General features: G+C 45.4%; 1 protein-coding gene across 1 annotated transcript in view; it reads left to right on the top strand.

Moving 5' to 3' along the window:
- The window catches only part of LOC140417213 (hydroxymethylglutaryl-CoA lyase, mitochondrial-like), a 59,510-nt gene that overhangs the window by 15,336 nt on the left and 27,817 nt on the right, over positions 1–16,357 (top strand). The window contains exons 2-4 of the mRNA XM_072501183.1: positions 9,236–9,319; positions 12,598–12,705; positions 14,969–15,064. Of these exons, the coding sequence (XP_072357284.1) occupies positions 9,236–9,319; positions 12,598–12,705; positions 14,969–15,064 (288 nt within the window). The remainder of the gene's footprint in view (positions 1–9,235; positions 9,320–12,597; positions 12,706–14,968; positions 15,065–16,357) is intronic.

The raw sequence follows: 16,357 nt of genomic DNA, 5'->3' as shown, positions 1-16,357 counted from the left end.
ACTTTGTCTCCACAAGGACTGTGCAGTGGTCACTTTTACCGATACTGTCATGGAAAGATGCATCTTCAGCATTCAGGTTGGTGAGGATGAGGAAACGTTGTTTTTCTCTCGTTGGTTTCCTCACCACCTGCTGCAGTCCCAGTCTAGCAGCTATGTACTTCAGGACCTGGCCTGCTCGATCTGCGGTGGTACTACTGAGCCACTCTTGGTGATGGACATTGAAATCCCCCACCCAGAGCATATTCTACACCCTTGCCCCCTCAGTGCTTCCTCCAAGTGGTGTACAACATGGAGGAGTACTGATTCATCAGCTGATGGTGGACGGTACATGATAATCAGCAGGAGGTTTCCTTGCCCATGTTTATTTTTTAATAAACAATTTTAATGAGGTATTTTTGGCATTACAAACAACAACAGTATAGAACAAAAAAAAACAGTGTACACAGAACAAGAAAAATAGTGCAATCACCGACTCTCATCCCACCAAGACCCGCCTAATTGCCCCCCTATTCTACGCTACCCTATCCTGGATCCCCCTTAGTGGCAGGAGGGGGAAGGATGATACCTGCCTGCGCAAGCTCCCCTCTAAGAACAGGTCCCCCATCCTCTCAATTCCCGCCCTTCGCCATACTTGAAACCCCCCATCCAAGTTCCCCAGGGCAAACCGATGGTTGTCACATATTGGGGACCAGACCGATGTTCCCACTGCACCAACGTACCTCCTCCACTGACCCCAGATCCTCAAGGCTGCCACTACAACGGAGCTGGTGGAGTACCTCGCCGGCAGGAACGGCAGAGGTGCCGTTATCAACGCCCCCAAACTGGTGCCCCTACATGAAGCTGCCTCCATTACCCCGCCCCCACCACCCACTTCCTTATCATGGCTATGTTAGCCGCCCAATAGTCCTTGCCCATGTTTAACCTGAAGCCAGACTTCATGGGGTCCAGAGTCGCTGTTGGGAACTCCCAGGGCAACTCCCTCCCTACTTTATACCACTTTCGCCTCTGCTGGATCTGTCTTGTCGGTGAGACAGGACATACCCAGGAATGGTGAAAGTGGTGTCTGGGATATGTTCTGTGAGGTATGATTCTGTGAGTATGACTATGTCAGGCTGTTGCTTAACTAGTCTGTGGGACAGCTCTCCCAACTTTGGCACAAGCTCCAGATGTTAGTGAGGAGGATTTTGCAGGGTCAACAGGACTGGGTTTGCCATGGTTATTTCCGATGCCTGGGTTGATGCCGGGTAGTCCATCCGGTTTCACTCCTTTTTTTGTGTTTTTGTAGCGTTGACTACAACTGAGTGGCTTGCTAGGCCATTTCTGAGGGAATTTGAGAGTCAACCACATTGCTGTGGGTCTGGAGTCACATGTGGGCCAGACCAGGAAAGGATGGCAGATTTCCTTCCCTAAAGAGGATTAGTGAACCAGGTGGGCTTTTAAAAAATTAGCAGTGGTTTCATGGTCATCATTAGACTTTGACCCTGTTAACAAACATGCCACTGTTTGCGTACAAAACTGATTTTATAAAAAAATAGTTGCCATATAATTCGTGTTCAGTTGGGCATGTGCCAGTGGTGGATTATTTTAACATTTAACATAAAATTGATATCCTACCCTGAATTATGCCAAAATTAAAACCCTTTCAATAATTATCTGAAATTTTACTTTTTTGTGAGCCTTCACTATCACACACTTACAGACCTTTGAGTTTATAACGCATATTTTGTGTGTCAGCTAATTTCTTGTTTTCTTTGCAAAGTACAAAAATTGCTAGGTGGCTAACACAAGTGGCATTGAACCAAGGGCATTTAAGTTCGAAGATGAACTATTTTTTGTTTACCTTCGAGCATGAGTAAATATAGTGCAGTTTGTTAAAACTAACTTGCCAGGGGAATGAGAACCATGAGGTAACTTTAGAGAGGCAAAAACAGGTGCACAGAGAATTGGGAGAGATGGATAGCACTAGGCTAAGATATATTAAGGTATTCCATACAATCCCTACAGTGCAGAAGGATGTAATTCGACCCATCGATTCAGCCCGACCCTCTGAAAGAGCACCGTACCCATGGCTACTCCCCTGTCCACCCCGCCCTATCCCCTTAACCTAACCTGCACATCCCTGGATGCTAAGGGAAAATTTAGCATGGCCAGTCCACCTCTTCTGCACATCTTTGGACTGTAGGAGGAAACTCACGCAGACATAGGGAGAACATGCAACCTCCACACAGTTACCCAAGGCCACAATTGAACCCGTGTCGCTATGAGGTAGCACTGTGCAAACATGCAGCCCTTTAAAAGGCAAACTGGTTGCATTTGTTTCAAACTCTCTGTCTATAACTCAATCTAACTACTCCAACATTGAGTAGCAAACATTAGCTCTAGTTTCATAGACTAGATGTTTCATAGAACCCCCAAATATAGGTTCAGAGGAAGAGGAAATGCAATGAGGTCTAAATTAGGTGTATTGTGCATGTAAGTGAACACACCATGGTGATCAGTAAAGCTACTGGGAACAATAGGCTAAGAGGAAATTTCATAGAGGTATTCAAAATCACCAGGGGTTCGGACAGAGTAGAAATTGTCCCCATTGGCAGATAGGTCAGAGAACACCGATTTACGGTAAGTAGCAAAACCTGACTTACACAAGAAATCCAGGTATGACCACCGCAAAGCCACCAGGGATGTCAAGAGACCATACCAGACTAAGCTAGAGTTACAGACTAACGACACAGACTCTCGTCGGTTGTGGCAAGGATTAAACAACATATTGGGCTACAAAGCAAAGCCGAGTAGAATCTCCAGCAGCAGTGCACCCCTCCCCGATGAACTCAATGCATTCTATGCTCGGTTCGAGCAGGAAACCATCAAACCGCTATCAACTGCTCCAGCAGCCTCGGACACACCCATACCTACCGACACAGCTTCTGAAGTCAGATCGGCCTTCTTGAAAGTGAACCCCCGGGAAAGCGACGGGTCCTGACAGAGTCCCTGGTCGTTCACTCAAATCCTGTGTAGACCAACGTGCCTTGACAACTACTGTCCGGTGGCCTTGACATCTATCATTATGAAGTGCTTCAAGAGGTTGGCCATGAGACATCAACTCCATACTCCCAGAATGCCTTGATCCACTGCAACCTGCATACCACCACAAGGTCCACAGTGGATGCCATCTCCCTGGACCTACATTCATCCCTGGAGCATCTCAACAACAAGGACTCCTACGTCAGACTCCTGATCATTGACTACAGCTCCGCCTTCAACACCATAATCCCAGCCAAGCTCACATAAGAACTAGGAGCAGGAGTAGGCCATCTGGCCCCTCGAGCCTGCTCTGCTATTCAGTGAGACCATGGCAGATCTTTTGTGGACTCAGTTCCACTTTCCGGCCCGAACACCATAACCCTTAATCCCTTTATTCTTCAAAAAACTATCTATCTTTATCTTAAAAACATTTAATGAAGGAGCCCCAACTGCTTCACTGGGCAAGGAATTCCATAGATTCACAACCCTTTGGGTGAAGAAGTTCCTCCTAAACTCAGTCCTAAATCTACTTCCCCTTATTTTGAGGCTATGCCCCCCTGGTTCTGCTTTCACCCGCCAGTGGAAACGACCTGCCCGCATCTACCCTATCTATTCCCTTCATAATTTTATATGTTTCTATAAGATCCCCCCTCATCCTTCTAAATTCCAACGAGTACAGTCCCAGTCTACTCAACCTCTCCTCGTAATCCAACCCCTTCAACTTTGGGATTAACCTAGCGAATCTCCTCTGCACATCCTCCAGCGCCAGTACGTCCTTTCTCAGGTAAGGAGACCAAAACTGAACACACTACTCCCGGTGTGGCCTCACTAACACCGTATACAATTGCAGCATAACCTCCCTAGTCTTAAACTCCAACCCTCTAGCAATGAAGGACAACATTCCATTTGCCTCCTTAATCATCTGTTGCACCTGTAAACCAACTTTTTGCAACTCATGCACTAGCACACCCAGGTCTCTCTGCACAGCAGCATGTTTTAATATCTTAACATTTAAATAATCTCGTTTGCTGTTATTCCTACCAAAATGGATAACTTCACATTTGTCAACATTGTATTCCATCTGCCAGACCCTAGCCCATTCACTTAACCTATCCAAATACCTCTGCAGACTTCCAGTATCCTCTGCACGTTTTGCTTTACCACTCACCTTAGTGTCGTCTGCAAACTTGGACACATTGCCCTTGGTCCCCAACTCCAAATCATCTATGTAAATTGTGAACAATTGTGGGCCCAACACTGATCCCTGAGGGACACCACTAGCTACTGATTGCCAACCAGAGAAACACCCATTAATCCCCACTCTTTGCTTTCTATTAATTAACCAATCTTCCATCCATGCTACTACTTTACCCTTAATGCCATGCATCTTTATCTTATGCAGCAACCTTTTGTGTGGCACCTTGTCAAAGGCTTTCTGGAAATTCAGATATACCACATACATTGGCTCCCCATTGTCTACTGCACTGGTAATGTCCTCAAAAAATTCCACTAAGTTAGTTAGGCACGACCTGCCCTTTATGAACCCATGCTGCATCTGCCCAATGGGACAATTTCCATCCAGATGCCTCGCTATTTCTGCCTTGATGATAGATTCCAGCATCTTCCCTACTACCTAAGTTAAGCTCACTGGCCTATAATTACCTGCTTTCTGCCCATCTCCTTTTTTAAACAATGGTGTCACGTTTGCTAATTTCCAATCCGCCGGGACCACCCCAGAGTCTAGTGAATTTTGGTAAATTATCACTAGTGCATTTGCAATTTCCCTAGCCATCCCGTTTAGCACTCTGAGATGCATTCCATCAGAGCCAGGAGACATATCTACCATTAGCCCCATTAGCTTGCCCATCACTACCTCCTTAATGATAACAATCATCTCAAGGTCCTCTCCTGTCATAGCCTCATTTCTATCGGTCACTGGCATGTTATTTATGTCTTCCATTGTGAAGACCGACCCAAAAAACCTGTTCAGTTCCTCCGCCATTTCCTCATCTCCCATTATTAAATCTCCCTTCTCATCCTCAAAAGGACCAATATTTACCTTAGCCACTCTTTTTTGTTTTATATATTTGTAGAAACTTTTACTATCTGTTTTTATATTCTGAGCAAGTTTACTCTCATAATCTATCTTGCTCTTCTTTATAGCTTTTTTAGTAGCTTTCTGTTGCCCCCTAAAGATTTCCCAGTCCTCTAGTCTCCCACTAATCTTTGCCACTTTGTATGCTTTTTCCTTCAATTTGATACTCTCCCTTATTTCCTTAGATAGCCACGGTCGATTTTCCCTCTTTCTATCGTCCTTCCTTTTTGTTGGTATAAACCTTTGCTGGGCACTGTGAAAAATCGTTTGGAAGGTTCTCCACTGTTCCACCATAAAGTCTTTGCTCCCAGTCTACCTTAGCTAGTTCTTCTCTCTTCCCATTGTAATCTCCTTTGTTTAAGCACAAAACACTAGTGTTTGATTTTACCTTCTCACCCTCCATCTGTATTATAAATTCCACCATATTGTGATCGCTCCTTCCGAGAGGATCACTAACTATGAGATCATTAATCAATCCTGTCTCATTACACAGGACCAGATCTAGGACCGCTTGTTCCCTCGTAGGTTCCATTACATACTGTTCTTGGAAACTATCGCGGGTACATTCTATAAATTCCTCCTCAAGGCTGCCTTGACCGACCTGGTTAAACCAATTGTAGATTAAAATCCCCCATGATAACTGCTGTACCATTTCTACATGCATCAGTTATTTCTTTGTTTATTGCCTGCCCCACCATAATGTTACTTTTTGGTGGCCTATAGACCACTCCTATCAGTGACTTTTTCACCTTACTATTCCTGATTTCCACCCAAATGGATTCAACCTTATCCTCCATAGCACCGATGTCATCCCTTACTATTGCCCGGATGTTATCCTTGAATAACAGAGCTACACCACCTCCCTTACCATCCACTCTGTCCCTCCGAACAGTTTGATACCCTCGGATATTTAACTCCCAGTCAAGACCATCCTTTAACCATGTTTCAGTAATGGCCACTAAATCATAGTCATTCACAATGATTTGCGCCATCAACTCATTTACCTTATTCCGAATACTACGAGCATTCAGGTAAAGTACACTTATGTTGGCTTTTATACCTCTGTTTCGAATCTTAACACCTCGATCAGTAACCTCTCCTAAGTTATATTTCCTCTTACATTTTCTCCTAATTTTCCTTGTCGTTGAACCCATATCTTCATGTAACAATCTGCCAAGTCGCTTACCATTTATGTTTTTACTTCCCGTTTTATTCCTTTTAGTATTACTGGGCCTATTCACTGAGCTCCCCTCAGTCACTGTACCTTGTACTGTCGCCCTTTTTGATTTTTGACTATGGCTCCTCTGCCTTAAACTTCCCCCCTTACTGCCTTTTGTTTCTGTCCCTGTTTTACTACCTTCCGACTTCCTGCATCGGTTCGTATCACTCTGCCACATTAGTTTAAACCCTTCCCAACAGCTCTAGCAAACACCCCCCCTGAGGACATCGGTTCCAGTCCTGCCCTGGTGCAGACCGTCCGGTTTGTACTGGTCCCACCTCCCCCAGAACCGGTTCCAATGCCCCAGGAATTTGAATCCCTCCCTCTTGCACCATCTCTCGAGCCACGCATTCATCCTATCTATCCTGAGATTCCTACTCTGACTAGCTCGTGACACTGGTAGCAATCCTGAGATTCCTACCTTTGAGCTCCTACTTTTTAGTTTAAGTCCTAACTCCCTGAATTCAGCTTGTAGGACCTCGTCCCGTTTTTTAACCTATATCGTTGGTGCCTATGTGCACCACGACAGCTGGCTGTTCACCCCTCTCCCCAGAATGTCTTGCAGCCGCTCCGAGACATCCTTGATCCTTGCACCAGGGAGGCAACATACCATCCTGGAGTCTCGATTGCCTCCGCAGAACCGCCTTCTATTCCCTTACGATTGAGTCCCCTATCACTATAGCCCTGCCATTCTTCTTCCTGCCCTGCTGCGCAGCAGAGCCAGCCACGGTGCCATGAACCTGGCTGCTGCTGCCTTCCCCTGGTGAGCCATTTCCCTCAACAGTATCCAAAGAGGTATATCTGTTTTGCAGGGAGATGACAACAGGGGACACCTGCACTGCCTACCTACTCTTGCTCTGTCTTTTGGTCACCGATTTTCTATCTCCCTCAGTAACTTTCACCTGCAGTGTGACCAACTTGCTAAACGTGCTATCCACGACGTCCTCTGATGTGTTAGGCAGGTAGGTTCGATGTGGACTGCACTCGATGCAGGGAAGCTAGAAACAGACTTCTAACACTGGAGTAGATCCAACACTGTTTTATTCAACGATAGAACTGATTCAGCTGTGGGTCGACACTATACTGAACTGACTGGAGACCTTGTAGTAGCCTGACCAGACTTACTAGCTACCGCATGGTGTTTGCACTTGCTAGCTCATGGACTCTGACTGTCTCAGTGGCTGGGTCCCGAGAGAGCGGGAAACCTAGTGCCCTCTGGCTTTATAGTGGTAGTGTCCTGTCTGGTGATTGGCTGCACTGTGTTGTGTGCTTACTGGTCATCCTGTGTGTCAATCACAGCCTGTCTGTCAATCACAGCCTGTCTGCATCTCATTATATACATGAGTGGATATTATGACATCCTCAGCATCGCGGCTGCTCCAAAGTGAGTTCATCCGCAGCTCCAGAGCCGTCAAGCGTTCTAACAGGAGCTGCAACTGGACACACTTCGTGCACTCAAAACCTAGGAATTGACTCCTCCCTCTGCAACTGGATCCTCGACTTCCTGACCCATAGACCACAATCAGTAAGGATAAACAACAGCACGCCCTCCACGTCAGTCCTCAATACTGGGCCCCGCAAGGCTGCATACTTGGCCCCCTACTATGTTCCCTATGCACACACGACTGTGTGGCAATATTTAGCTCCAACTCTATCTACAAGTTTGCTGTTGACAAAACCGTAGTGGGTTGGATCTCAAACAACGATGAGTCAGAATACAGGAGAGAGATAGAGAACCTACTGGTATGATGTAACGACAACAATCTCTCCCTCTACGTCAGCAAAACTAAAGACTTCAGGAAGCAAAGTATTGTACACACCCCTGTCTGCATCAATGGTGCCGAGGTGGAGATGGTTGGTAGCTTCAAATTCCGAGGTGTGCACATCACCAACAATTTGTTCTGGTCCACCCACGACAACGCTATGACCAAGGAAGCACAACAGCGCCTATACTTCCTCAGGAAACCAAGGAAGTTCAGCATGTCCATGTTGACTCTTACCAACTTTTACAGATGCACCATCAAAAGCATCCTATCTGCCTGCATCACAGCCTGGTATGGCAACTTCTCTGCCCAAGAGAGTCATGAACACAGCCCAGTCCGTCACATGAACCTGCCTCCCATCCATTCACTCTGTCTACATCTCCCGCTGCCTTAATCAAAGACCCCTCCCACCCGTGTTATTCTCTCTTCAAACTTCTTCCATCAGGCAGGAGATGCAAAAGTCTGAGAACACGCACTAACAGGTTCAAAAACAGCTTCTTCCCTGTTGTTAAGACTCCTGACTGACTCTCTTATGGATTGAACTGATTTCTTCCCACATCTTCTCTACTGAGTAGTAATACACCCGAATGCCTGTGTGTTTATGTATTTACATTGTGTATTTATGCATGTCCTATGTTTTTTCATGTATGGAGCGATCTCTCTGGACTGTACGCAGAACAATATTTTTCACTGTACCTCAGTACACGTGACAAATCAAATGCAAATTGTGAGTGGTTAGGGTTTGAACTGCGCTGTCTTGAGGCACTGACTTGAGGGTATGGTGGAGAAACATTCAATCATGGCTTTATAAAGAGCTTGGATATTTTTCTGAAGAATGAACGTATGAACATTTGCAGGTCTATGGGAAAAAGGCAGAGGAATGGGACTATTTGCGTTTCCATTGGAAATGGGTCAGAGAACAAATACTTGGAGAACTGACACAGTGCAAATAGCCCCCTGTGCTGTCACCATTCTGTGATTTTATTCTACGCTTATACAAACTGTTTTAACAAATTGTTGTTTTTTGTTGTGATGATTGTAGGGATATTTATGATAACCTGATACAAGCAATGTTAAAATATCCTAAGCAGTGAATAACATTAGAGATATTAATAATTTATTCTTAACGTTATTTAGACTAGTGTGGCTGTGGCACATTCTCTGCCTGAGCAAGTGAAAATTGTGGAAGTTGGACCCAGAGATGGACTGCAGAATGAGAAGGTAAATTCACAATATACCAAAACTTTACATAGAGAATTGAAACAGTTATTCAGTTTACTTCTTCCAAGGTGGCTTTATTGCCTTCAAAGCTGAATTTAATTGCATTGCCATATTCTCAACAGAAGATGTAATCAACAATTTTACTTGATGGCTTTTAGATGTTATTACATTCCTTTGGTTGATTTAAATTCTGTTTTCTGCACGCTAACCTTGTTTCTCAATTAAAGAGAATTTAATCACTCATTGTTTAGTGAAATCCATCAGGAAAGCACTGTAAAAATCCTACTCCGTGCAAAGAATTTGCATTACAAAGGATGGTGAAGTCAAATTTTCTAATTGCAAATAAATTGCTTTTGAGCTCTAACAACAGGTAATAAACCGTTGAAAGATTAAAATGACCGTTTTCCTTTTGACAAGAAGTTAATCAAGGTAATGGGAAGAGTCGCCATTGGGCAGAATCCAATACAGCAAGAGTTTGAGGGAAGATTGTAGAAGAAGGAATTTCTGTGCTTTCTAGTAACTATCAAATGTTTTCAGTGATATTGGGTGCGATCTACCGGCCAAGCTGTGCCCGAAAACCAACGTGGTCGGTAAATGCTGGGGGCCCTCCTCCTGGGATCTATCTAGCTCGCCACTCCTCGTGAGATCTAACGCAATCCCCTGAGACGTCGCCATGTGAAGCCTGCCCATCGTCTGTGGGATCACTTTTTGGCAAATCTGCATAGTGGAGTGAGACAGCTACTCTGACTCTTTAAAGTGCAGTTCCTGAGGTAACCAAGGCATTGAGATCTATCCCCTTTGCCTTGGAGACCACAGGCGAGCGCCATTCAGTGCTCATCCCTATGGACGGGAACCAGATGGAACGGCACTCGGGCTCTCCCAAGGGATTGGAAGCCCCCGGTGCTTGCCCTCTGGGTAGCACTGTGGCAATCTGCTGCCAGCCTGGCACCCTGACACTGCCAGCGTGGCACAGGCAAGGTGCCTAGGTGACACTTCCAGCTGGCAGGGATGCATCCAGGCTAGCACCCAACATGCCATGCTGACATTTTTTGCGCGGGAGTGATTGAGCCTGGGGATGCCATGTGCACGTGAGGTAGTGGTGGTGGGGGGGAGTGGGACAGAAGGGGAGATGGGGAGGGGGGAGGAGGGGAGGGGGGAGGAAGCCCCTTAAAGGTGAGTTGGGGCTTTGGGGGGTTTGAGTGTCATGTCCGGGCGTCGAGAGATCATGACGCCATTTAAAAATGACGTCTCGATCTCTCCCTTCAGTGAGGAGTTTAAGTGAGCAGGGGCTCGCTCCTCAGTGCAGAAAATGGGACTCATTGCAGTCTTGGCCCCGCGTTCTCCGCTGAGGCCCCATATCTAACCGGAGTCGCGCTGGATTGTGTTGTGGTTCTTGCTGCTTTGAGTGGCGAGAAACATGCGGATAAACGCCCTCACAATGGGACATAGTTCCCATTTGATTCGAACACCCTCATTAGGGGCTGGTTTAGCACACTGGGCTAAATCGCTGGCTTTTAAAGCAGACCAAGGTTCACGGTTCAATTCCCGTATCAGCCTCCCCGAACAGGTGCCGGAATGTGGCGACTAGTGGCTTTTCACAGTAACTTTGTTTGAAGCCTACTTGTGACAAGCGATTTTCATTTCATTTTTCATTTCATTATAAATAAGGTCTGACTAGAGATCATATTCTAAATTGTCACTCAACGTTTTTGGCGTAGATTATGTAGCTGTTCTACTCAGACTAGAACAGGATGCTGATAGAAGGACTGTAATTGATCTAGCTTCCTTTAACCTTGCCCACAGTCTCTGCACCTGATAATTAACCATGGACCCTCTTTTTCTTTGAATCCTCCTGCTCTACTTTACTGGAAGTGTAACGGAGAAAATTAACTTCAGTTGGAATGCTCACTGCAGGTGAATGCCTGGTTAAACGGATTTCCCAAAATTCACACATGGATGATAGATCCTAGCCTGGCATTTTTTAGAATATTTTTTTGTTCCCTGGATCTGGCAATGTTAGAGATCAGGTCAATAAAAATAAACTGCTATAATTTAAAACTTACAGTAAGTAAATCTTTGGTTATTTTTTATGGATGAGATAGTTAACTAAACCTGTGGGGCAATTGGCTGACCTGAAAGACATCGTGGGCATTTTACAATTTTAAAGGTATTATTAAGCTCAAGGTTTTGCGAGTCTCCTCATTCACAGTTGAGTTTGGTATCTAATTCCAATGAAAGCAGGCCTTTGGATGTAAGATCTCTGATTTCATTGGGATGAGGATAGGTGATAGTCCATAAGTTAAATGGAAAGCCTCAGTTTCATATAGCAATTTTTTTTTGTCGCCATACAAAAAGTCTAGTTTATTTTTGGCCTAATTTAGTTTATGAAGCATTAAACCGTTCTTGTACTAACAAAGATTGCATTGGCCCTGCCAAGTGTGGAAACATGGTATTGGTACAGGATAATACATATTTACTAAACAGAAGTGTGACTGTCTTCGTCTGGAGACCATGGGTGGGATTCTCTAAAAATGGGGCTATGTCCCCACGCCGGCGCGAAAACCAGCGCCAACGACTCTGGCGTCAACAGCCCCCGAAAGTAAGGAATTCTCACCTTTCTAGGGGGCTAGGTTGCTGCTGGAGTCGTCCCCGCAGCTCCAGCCGGCGGAGAACGGCCGGCGCGAATCCGCGCATGCGCGGAACAGCCAGCGTATTTCCGCACGTACACGGGAGTTCCCTTCTCCGCGCCGGCCCCGGGCAATATGGCGGAGCCCTACAGGGACCCGGCGCGGACTTAAGTAGGTCCCCACGGAACCAGCCCGCCCGTTGATCGGTAGGCTCCGGTCGTGGGCCAGGACGGCCCCCGCACACTCACCTTCCAGGTCCCGCCATGTGGGACACGAGTAAGCCACGCCGGCCAAACTTGGCCCATCGGGGCCCGGAGAATCGCCGGGGAGGATCGCTGTCAACGGCCCCCGACCAGTGTGGCAGCAATCCCGCCAGCGCCCGAAAAACGTTGGCGGAAAATGGAGAAGCCAGCGGCGGGGAGCGATTCTCGGGGGCCCCCCCCCCCCCCCCCGGGAATTCTCCGATCCGGCCCATGTGTTGATATTAAATTGACTTGATAACTGGGCAGAATTCAACTGAAAGTAAGGGAAACATCTCACTGTTGTTGGATTAGTTGTTAAAACCTCTGTTGATATTTGCTTTTCGATTCACGGTGTCAGTCATTTTAATACAGGATGTAAGTTGCCTACCTGAAATGTTTCTGCTTGCAGGTCATTGTTCCGGCTGACGTGAAAATTCAGTTAATTAACCTTCTCTCTGAGGCTGGATTGTCTGTTGTGGAAGCCACAAGCTTTGTCTCACCAAAATGGGTCCCTCAGGTAAGCAGGTTAGAAAATGGAACTGGCTTTAAACAGCTTTTGCAATTCTGTTTCAGACGATTGAGCAGTTTATGGACACAGACTCACAAACGATATGACCATGATACATGGTTCTGTTGCTGCTACACTGACAGCTAATGAAGCACTCCCCTGAAGTCCCCACGCATCCATCTGAAAACCTGTAGTGCCTACTGGAAAATACTCCGCACCCTACAAACTGACAACAGCTCCACCTCTTGATGGTGCACCTCCTGGTTGACTGTTAACATCATCAACCACTGACCCGAATGGTGAAGTCCCAGGTTTCAAGCTTCCACTGAGAATCTAGACAACTGCTTGAGGACAGGCCAGGGAGGTTGTGACCACTTGCTCCAAAGTGTGACATGCGAAACAGCTCAAGTTGTGACCATTGTCGTCCAAGTCAGACCATGGCCGTATTCTAAACTTCGGCCTTGAGAGATCTGTTCCTGGTGGCATCACAACCATTCACATTACCTTCCGAACTTGTATTATTACTGGATGGCGAACGTGGAGAAGGTGCGGGGCTGGAGTAGGGAGTTGGAGGCTTTATGGGTGAGGGTGGAGGTGGGTTCTTGTAGGGGGTTGGGGTTCGGGGCGCTGGCAACGGCATCGCTTCCGTTTGCCCCAGGGAATTATTCTGGAAGTCCTGTGGTGGTTGCCACGTTGAGGATTTGGAGGTAATTCCGGCAGTGCATTAGGTTAGGAGCGGGGTCGAGGCTGATGCCGATCCAGGGGAATCATGGACTTGCGTCGAGGAGGATGGATGCGAGGTTAAGGGGATGAGAAGTGAGAGAGGGATGAATGCCTCAACCTCCTGCGCTACGCTGGGGTTGATACAGTTGAAGGTGGTGCACAAGGTGCTTTTGACGAAGTCAAGGATGAGCCGGCTATTTGAGGGGGTAGAGGATACTTGCGAACGGTGTGTGAGGGGCCCGTCTAATCATGTGCACATGTTTTGGTCCTGCCTGAAGTTGTAGAAATTTTGAGTGTCGTTTTTCAGCACCATATCAGCGATCCTGCGTGTGGATTTGGGGCCGTGTATCCTGGGGCCATGTTTGGGGTGTCAAACCTGCCGGAGTTGCAGACTGGAGCGGGGGCAGATGTTTTAGCCTTCGCCTCGTTGATCGGTTGCAAGCGAGTTCTGTTGGGGCGGAGGTTACCTTCTCTACCTTGTGCCTCGGCGTGGCAGGGGAATCTAATAAACATCCTCGGAAGGTGAAATTTCCCCCTTTTGGGGGGGGGGGGGGGGTGGGGGGGGGTGGAATGAGGGGTTCTGCAAGTGATGGGGTTTGTTAATTTTGCATTTTGGAGAGCTAGTCACCATCAATTGTTAGGGGTGAGGGTTTGGTTGGTGTAGGGTTTATTATATTTGGGGGTGTAATGTTTTTGTCCTGTTTTGTAAAATGCTAAAAATTTGAATAAACATACTTCGAAAAAAAAACATTTACACTATCTCAGCTCAGTCTTGCAAACAAAAATAAAGGTGACAATGTAGATAAGGGTCAATGTTGGCCCCTTTTCTTTTGCTTTGTGGATTAGCGGGGAGGAGGCAACTCTTATTTACTACTGTCCTGTCCCTGTGTCGTGTCCCCCCCCCACACACACACACACACACACACACCCACACCCATCCACCATGCTGCATCAAACTGGTAAATAAAAGTATTCAAACGAGATTTGGAAACTGAGGCAAACTAAAAATTAATCTTTGGGGAAACTAGACTTCTAACATTGGAAAGAAAACCAGTTGTAATGGATTTAGCCATACATGCATTGAGTTCTGTACATTAGAACTTGGGAGAAAATATATCCAATGTTGGTCCCTTGTCTTTTTTTTTTTAATTCCCAGAGCCTCCAGCTGTCCTCTAACCTATTCACCCCTCCAAAACCCCTCTAATGCTCTCTCTTCCTTTAAGATGCTCCTTTAAAACCTACCTCTTTAACCAGGCTTTTGATCACCTGTCCTAATTCTGCCTTGTGTGGCTTGTTGTTAAATTCTGGTTAATACTGTGAAGTACTTTGGGATATTTTACTGCATTAGAATGCAAGTTGTTTTACTGATTCTTTGTGATTATTGTTATACTATTTTACTGTGGACCTGACACTTTAGACATGGCACTTCATGACATTGGTCAGTTAATGTTGTACTGGAGCCCTCAAAGATCATGCTCTATGTAAGTGATTACACTTGTACTTGCCTATTCTATGTGTTGGAATGTACCCACTGTCTTTTTCTGTGTAGATGGCTGACCAGAAGGAAGTGATGCAAGGAATCCGAAAATATCCGAATGTGAGCTACCCAGTGCTGACTCCAAACCTGCAAGGGTTTGAGACTGCGGTAAGTGTGCATTCCTAGACCTGCACTTTTCCATTGTTTACTTAATGAGCAAAATGCTCTCCATTGAAAACTTTAAGGTAATTCCATGCCACAAGTATGGCCTAAGGTCATACATTACAGAACTTATACAATAATCCTTTTCTATCAATAAACTTAATTAACTTTTTGTAAGCCTTTTTTGAAGTGAAGTACAAATGTTTGCACATTTGACTTGGTATAACATTGAGATTGGTTAGATATTTTGAATCCTGATTGTAGAATGGTGATCCTGACAGGTGCAAAGGTTTTTAAATAAATGCTTGCTAAAATGTTAAATAAGTGAAAAAAGAAAATCTTGCAATGCTAGAATAACAACAGTACCATCAGAATGCAAGAGGAGAAAGATAAATTTACGTTTCAGGCGGAATCCTTCTTCAGAGCTCATTGCGAGAGCACTTCTAACATGGCCAGTGAGTAAATGCATCATCATTACGCACTGACTATTCAGGCAAGAAAGGTTTTTGGATTTGATCCTATGTCTGTGAGTTAAATAATCTCACGAGGGTTAGTGGCAAATTTAGGCAGAGTGTGCTAAAAGTCATTTCAACCCTGGTTGCTTCTTATCAAATAATGTGCAAGCTTTGGCATTTAGTTTTAAAACAATACCTAAATACTGTATCCTTTACAATGTGCTGTGACACTGGACTGCACTGGCTCAGTGATATAGCTTGCCAGGTATGTAGAGGATACAAGATAGCAACCTGCCATGTATTGTTAAACTCAAGAGCTCAGGCCTTCAGCTGAACCTTCTATTCTTTAATCTAACATTCAGAAAAATTGAGTGAATACTTTCAGCGGTAGCAGGAACATCTTAATATCAAACATAGATACACAGCAGGAGTGTGTGTGCTTTTGTCAGGGTAGTGCTTCTAAGGTTTGTATATTCACCTGTACTTGTTTTTATAAATCAGTCTGTTTTTAATTTTGATACTTCAAATTTTCCTTGATTTCGATTGGTTCATTGATTTAATGAGCAGATAATTCTTTTTGTTCCAAAGAACAGTTATATTGGACTTTGAAATGTTAACTCTGTTAATCGCTCCACAAGTGCTGCCAAGTCTGCTGAGTTTTTCCCGCACTTTGTGTTCTCCAGCATCCACAGTATTTTGCTTTTATTCTAATTCCTCTGTTCTATTGGACGAATTGTTAAAATGAGTGTATTTTGTATCGGCATACAAGGTATTCATATCCTTTATCGGTGTCCTGTAAATTTCTTTTAGTGTACCTTCACACCCACACTTTTTCCCTTTTTGA

The sequence above is a fragment of the Scyliorhinus torazame genome, chromosome 1 (genome assembly GCF_047496885.1).
Source record: "Scyliorhinus torazame isolate Kashiwa2021f chromosome 1, sScyTor2.1, whole genome shotgun sequence".
Classification (NCBI taxonomy): Eukaryota; Metazoa; Chordata; class Chondrichthyes; order Carcharhiniformes; family Scyliorhinidae; genus Scyliorhinus; species Scyliorhinus torazame.
This window is presented reverse-complemented; position numbering and strand designations above follow the sequence as displayed.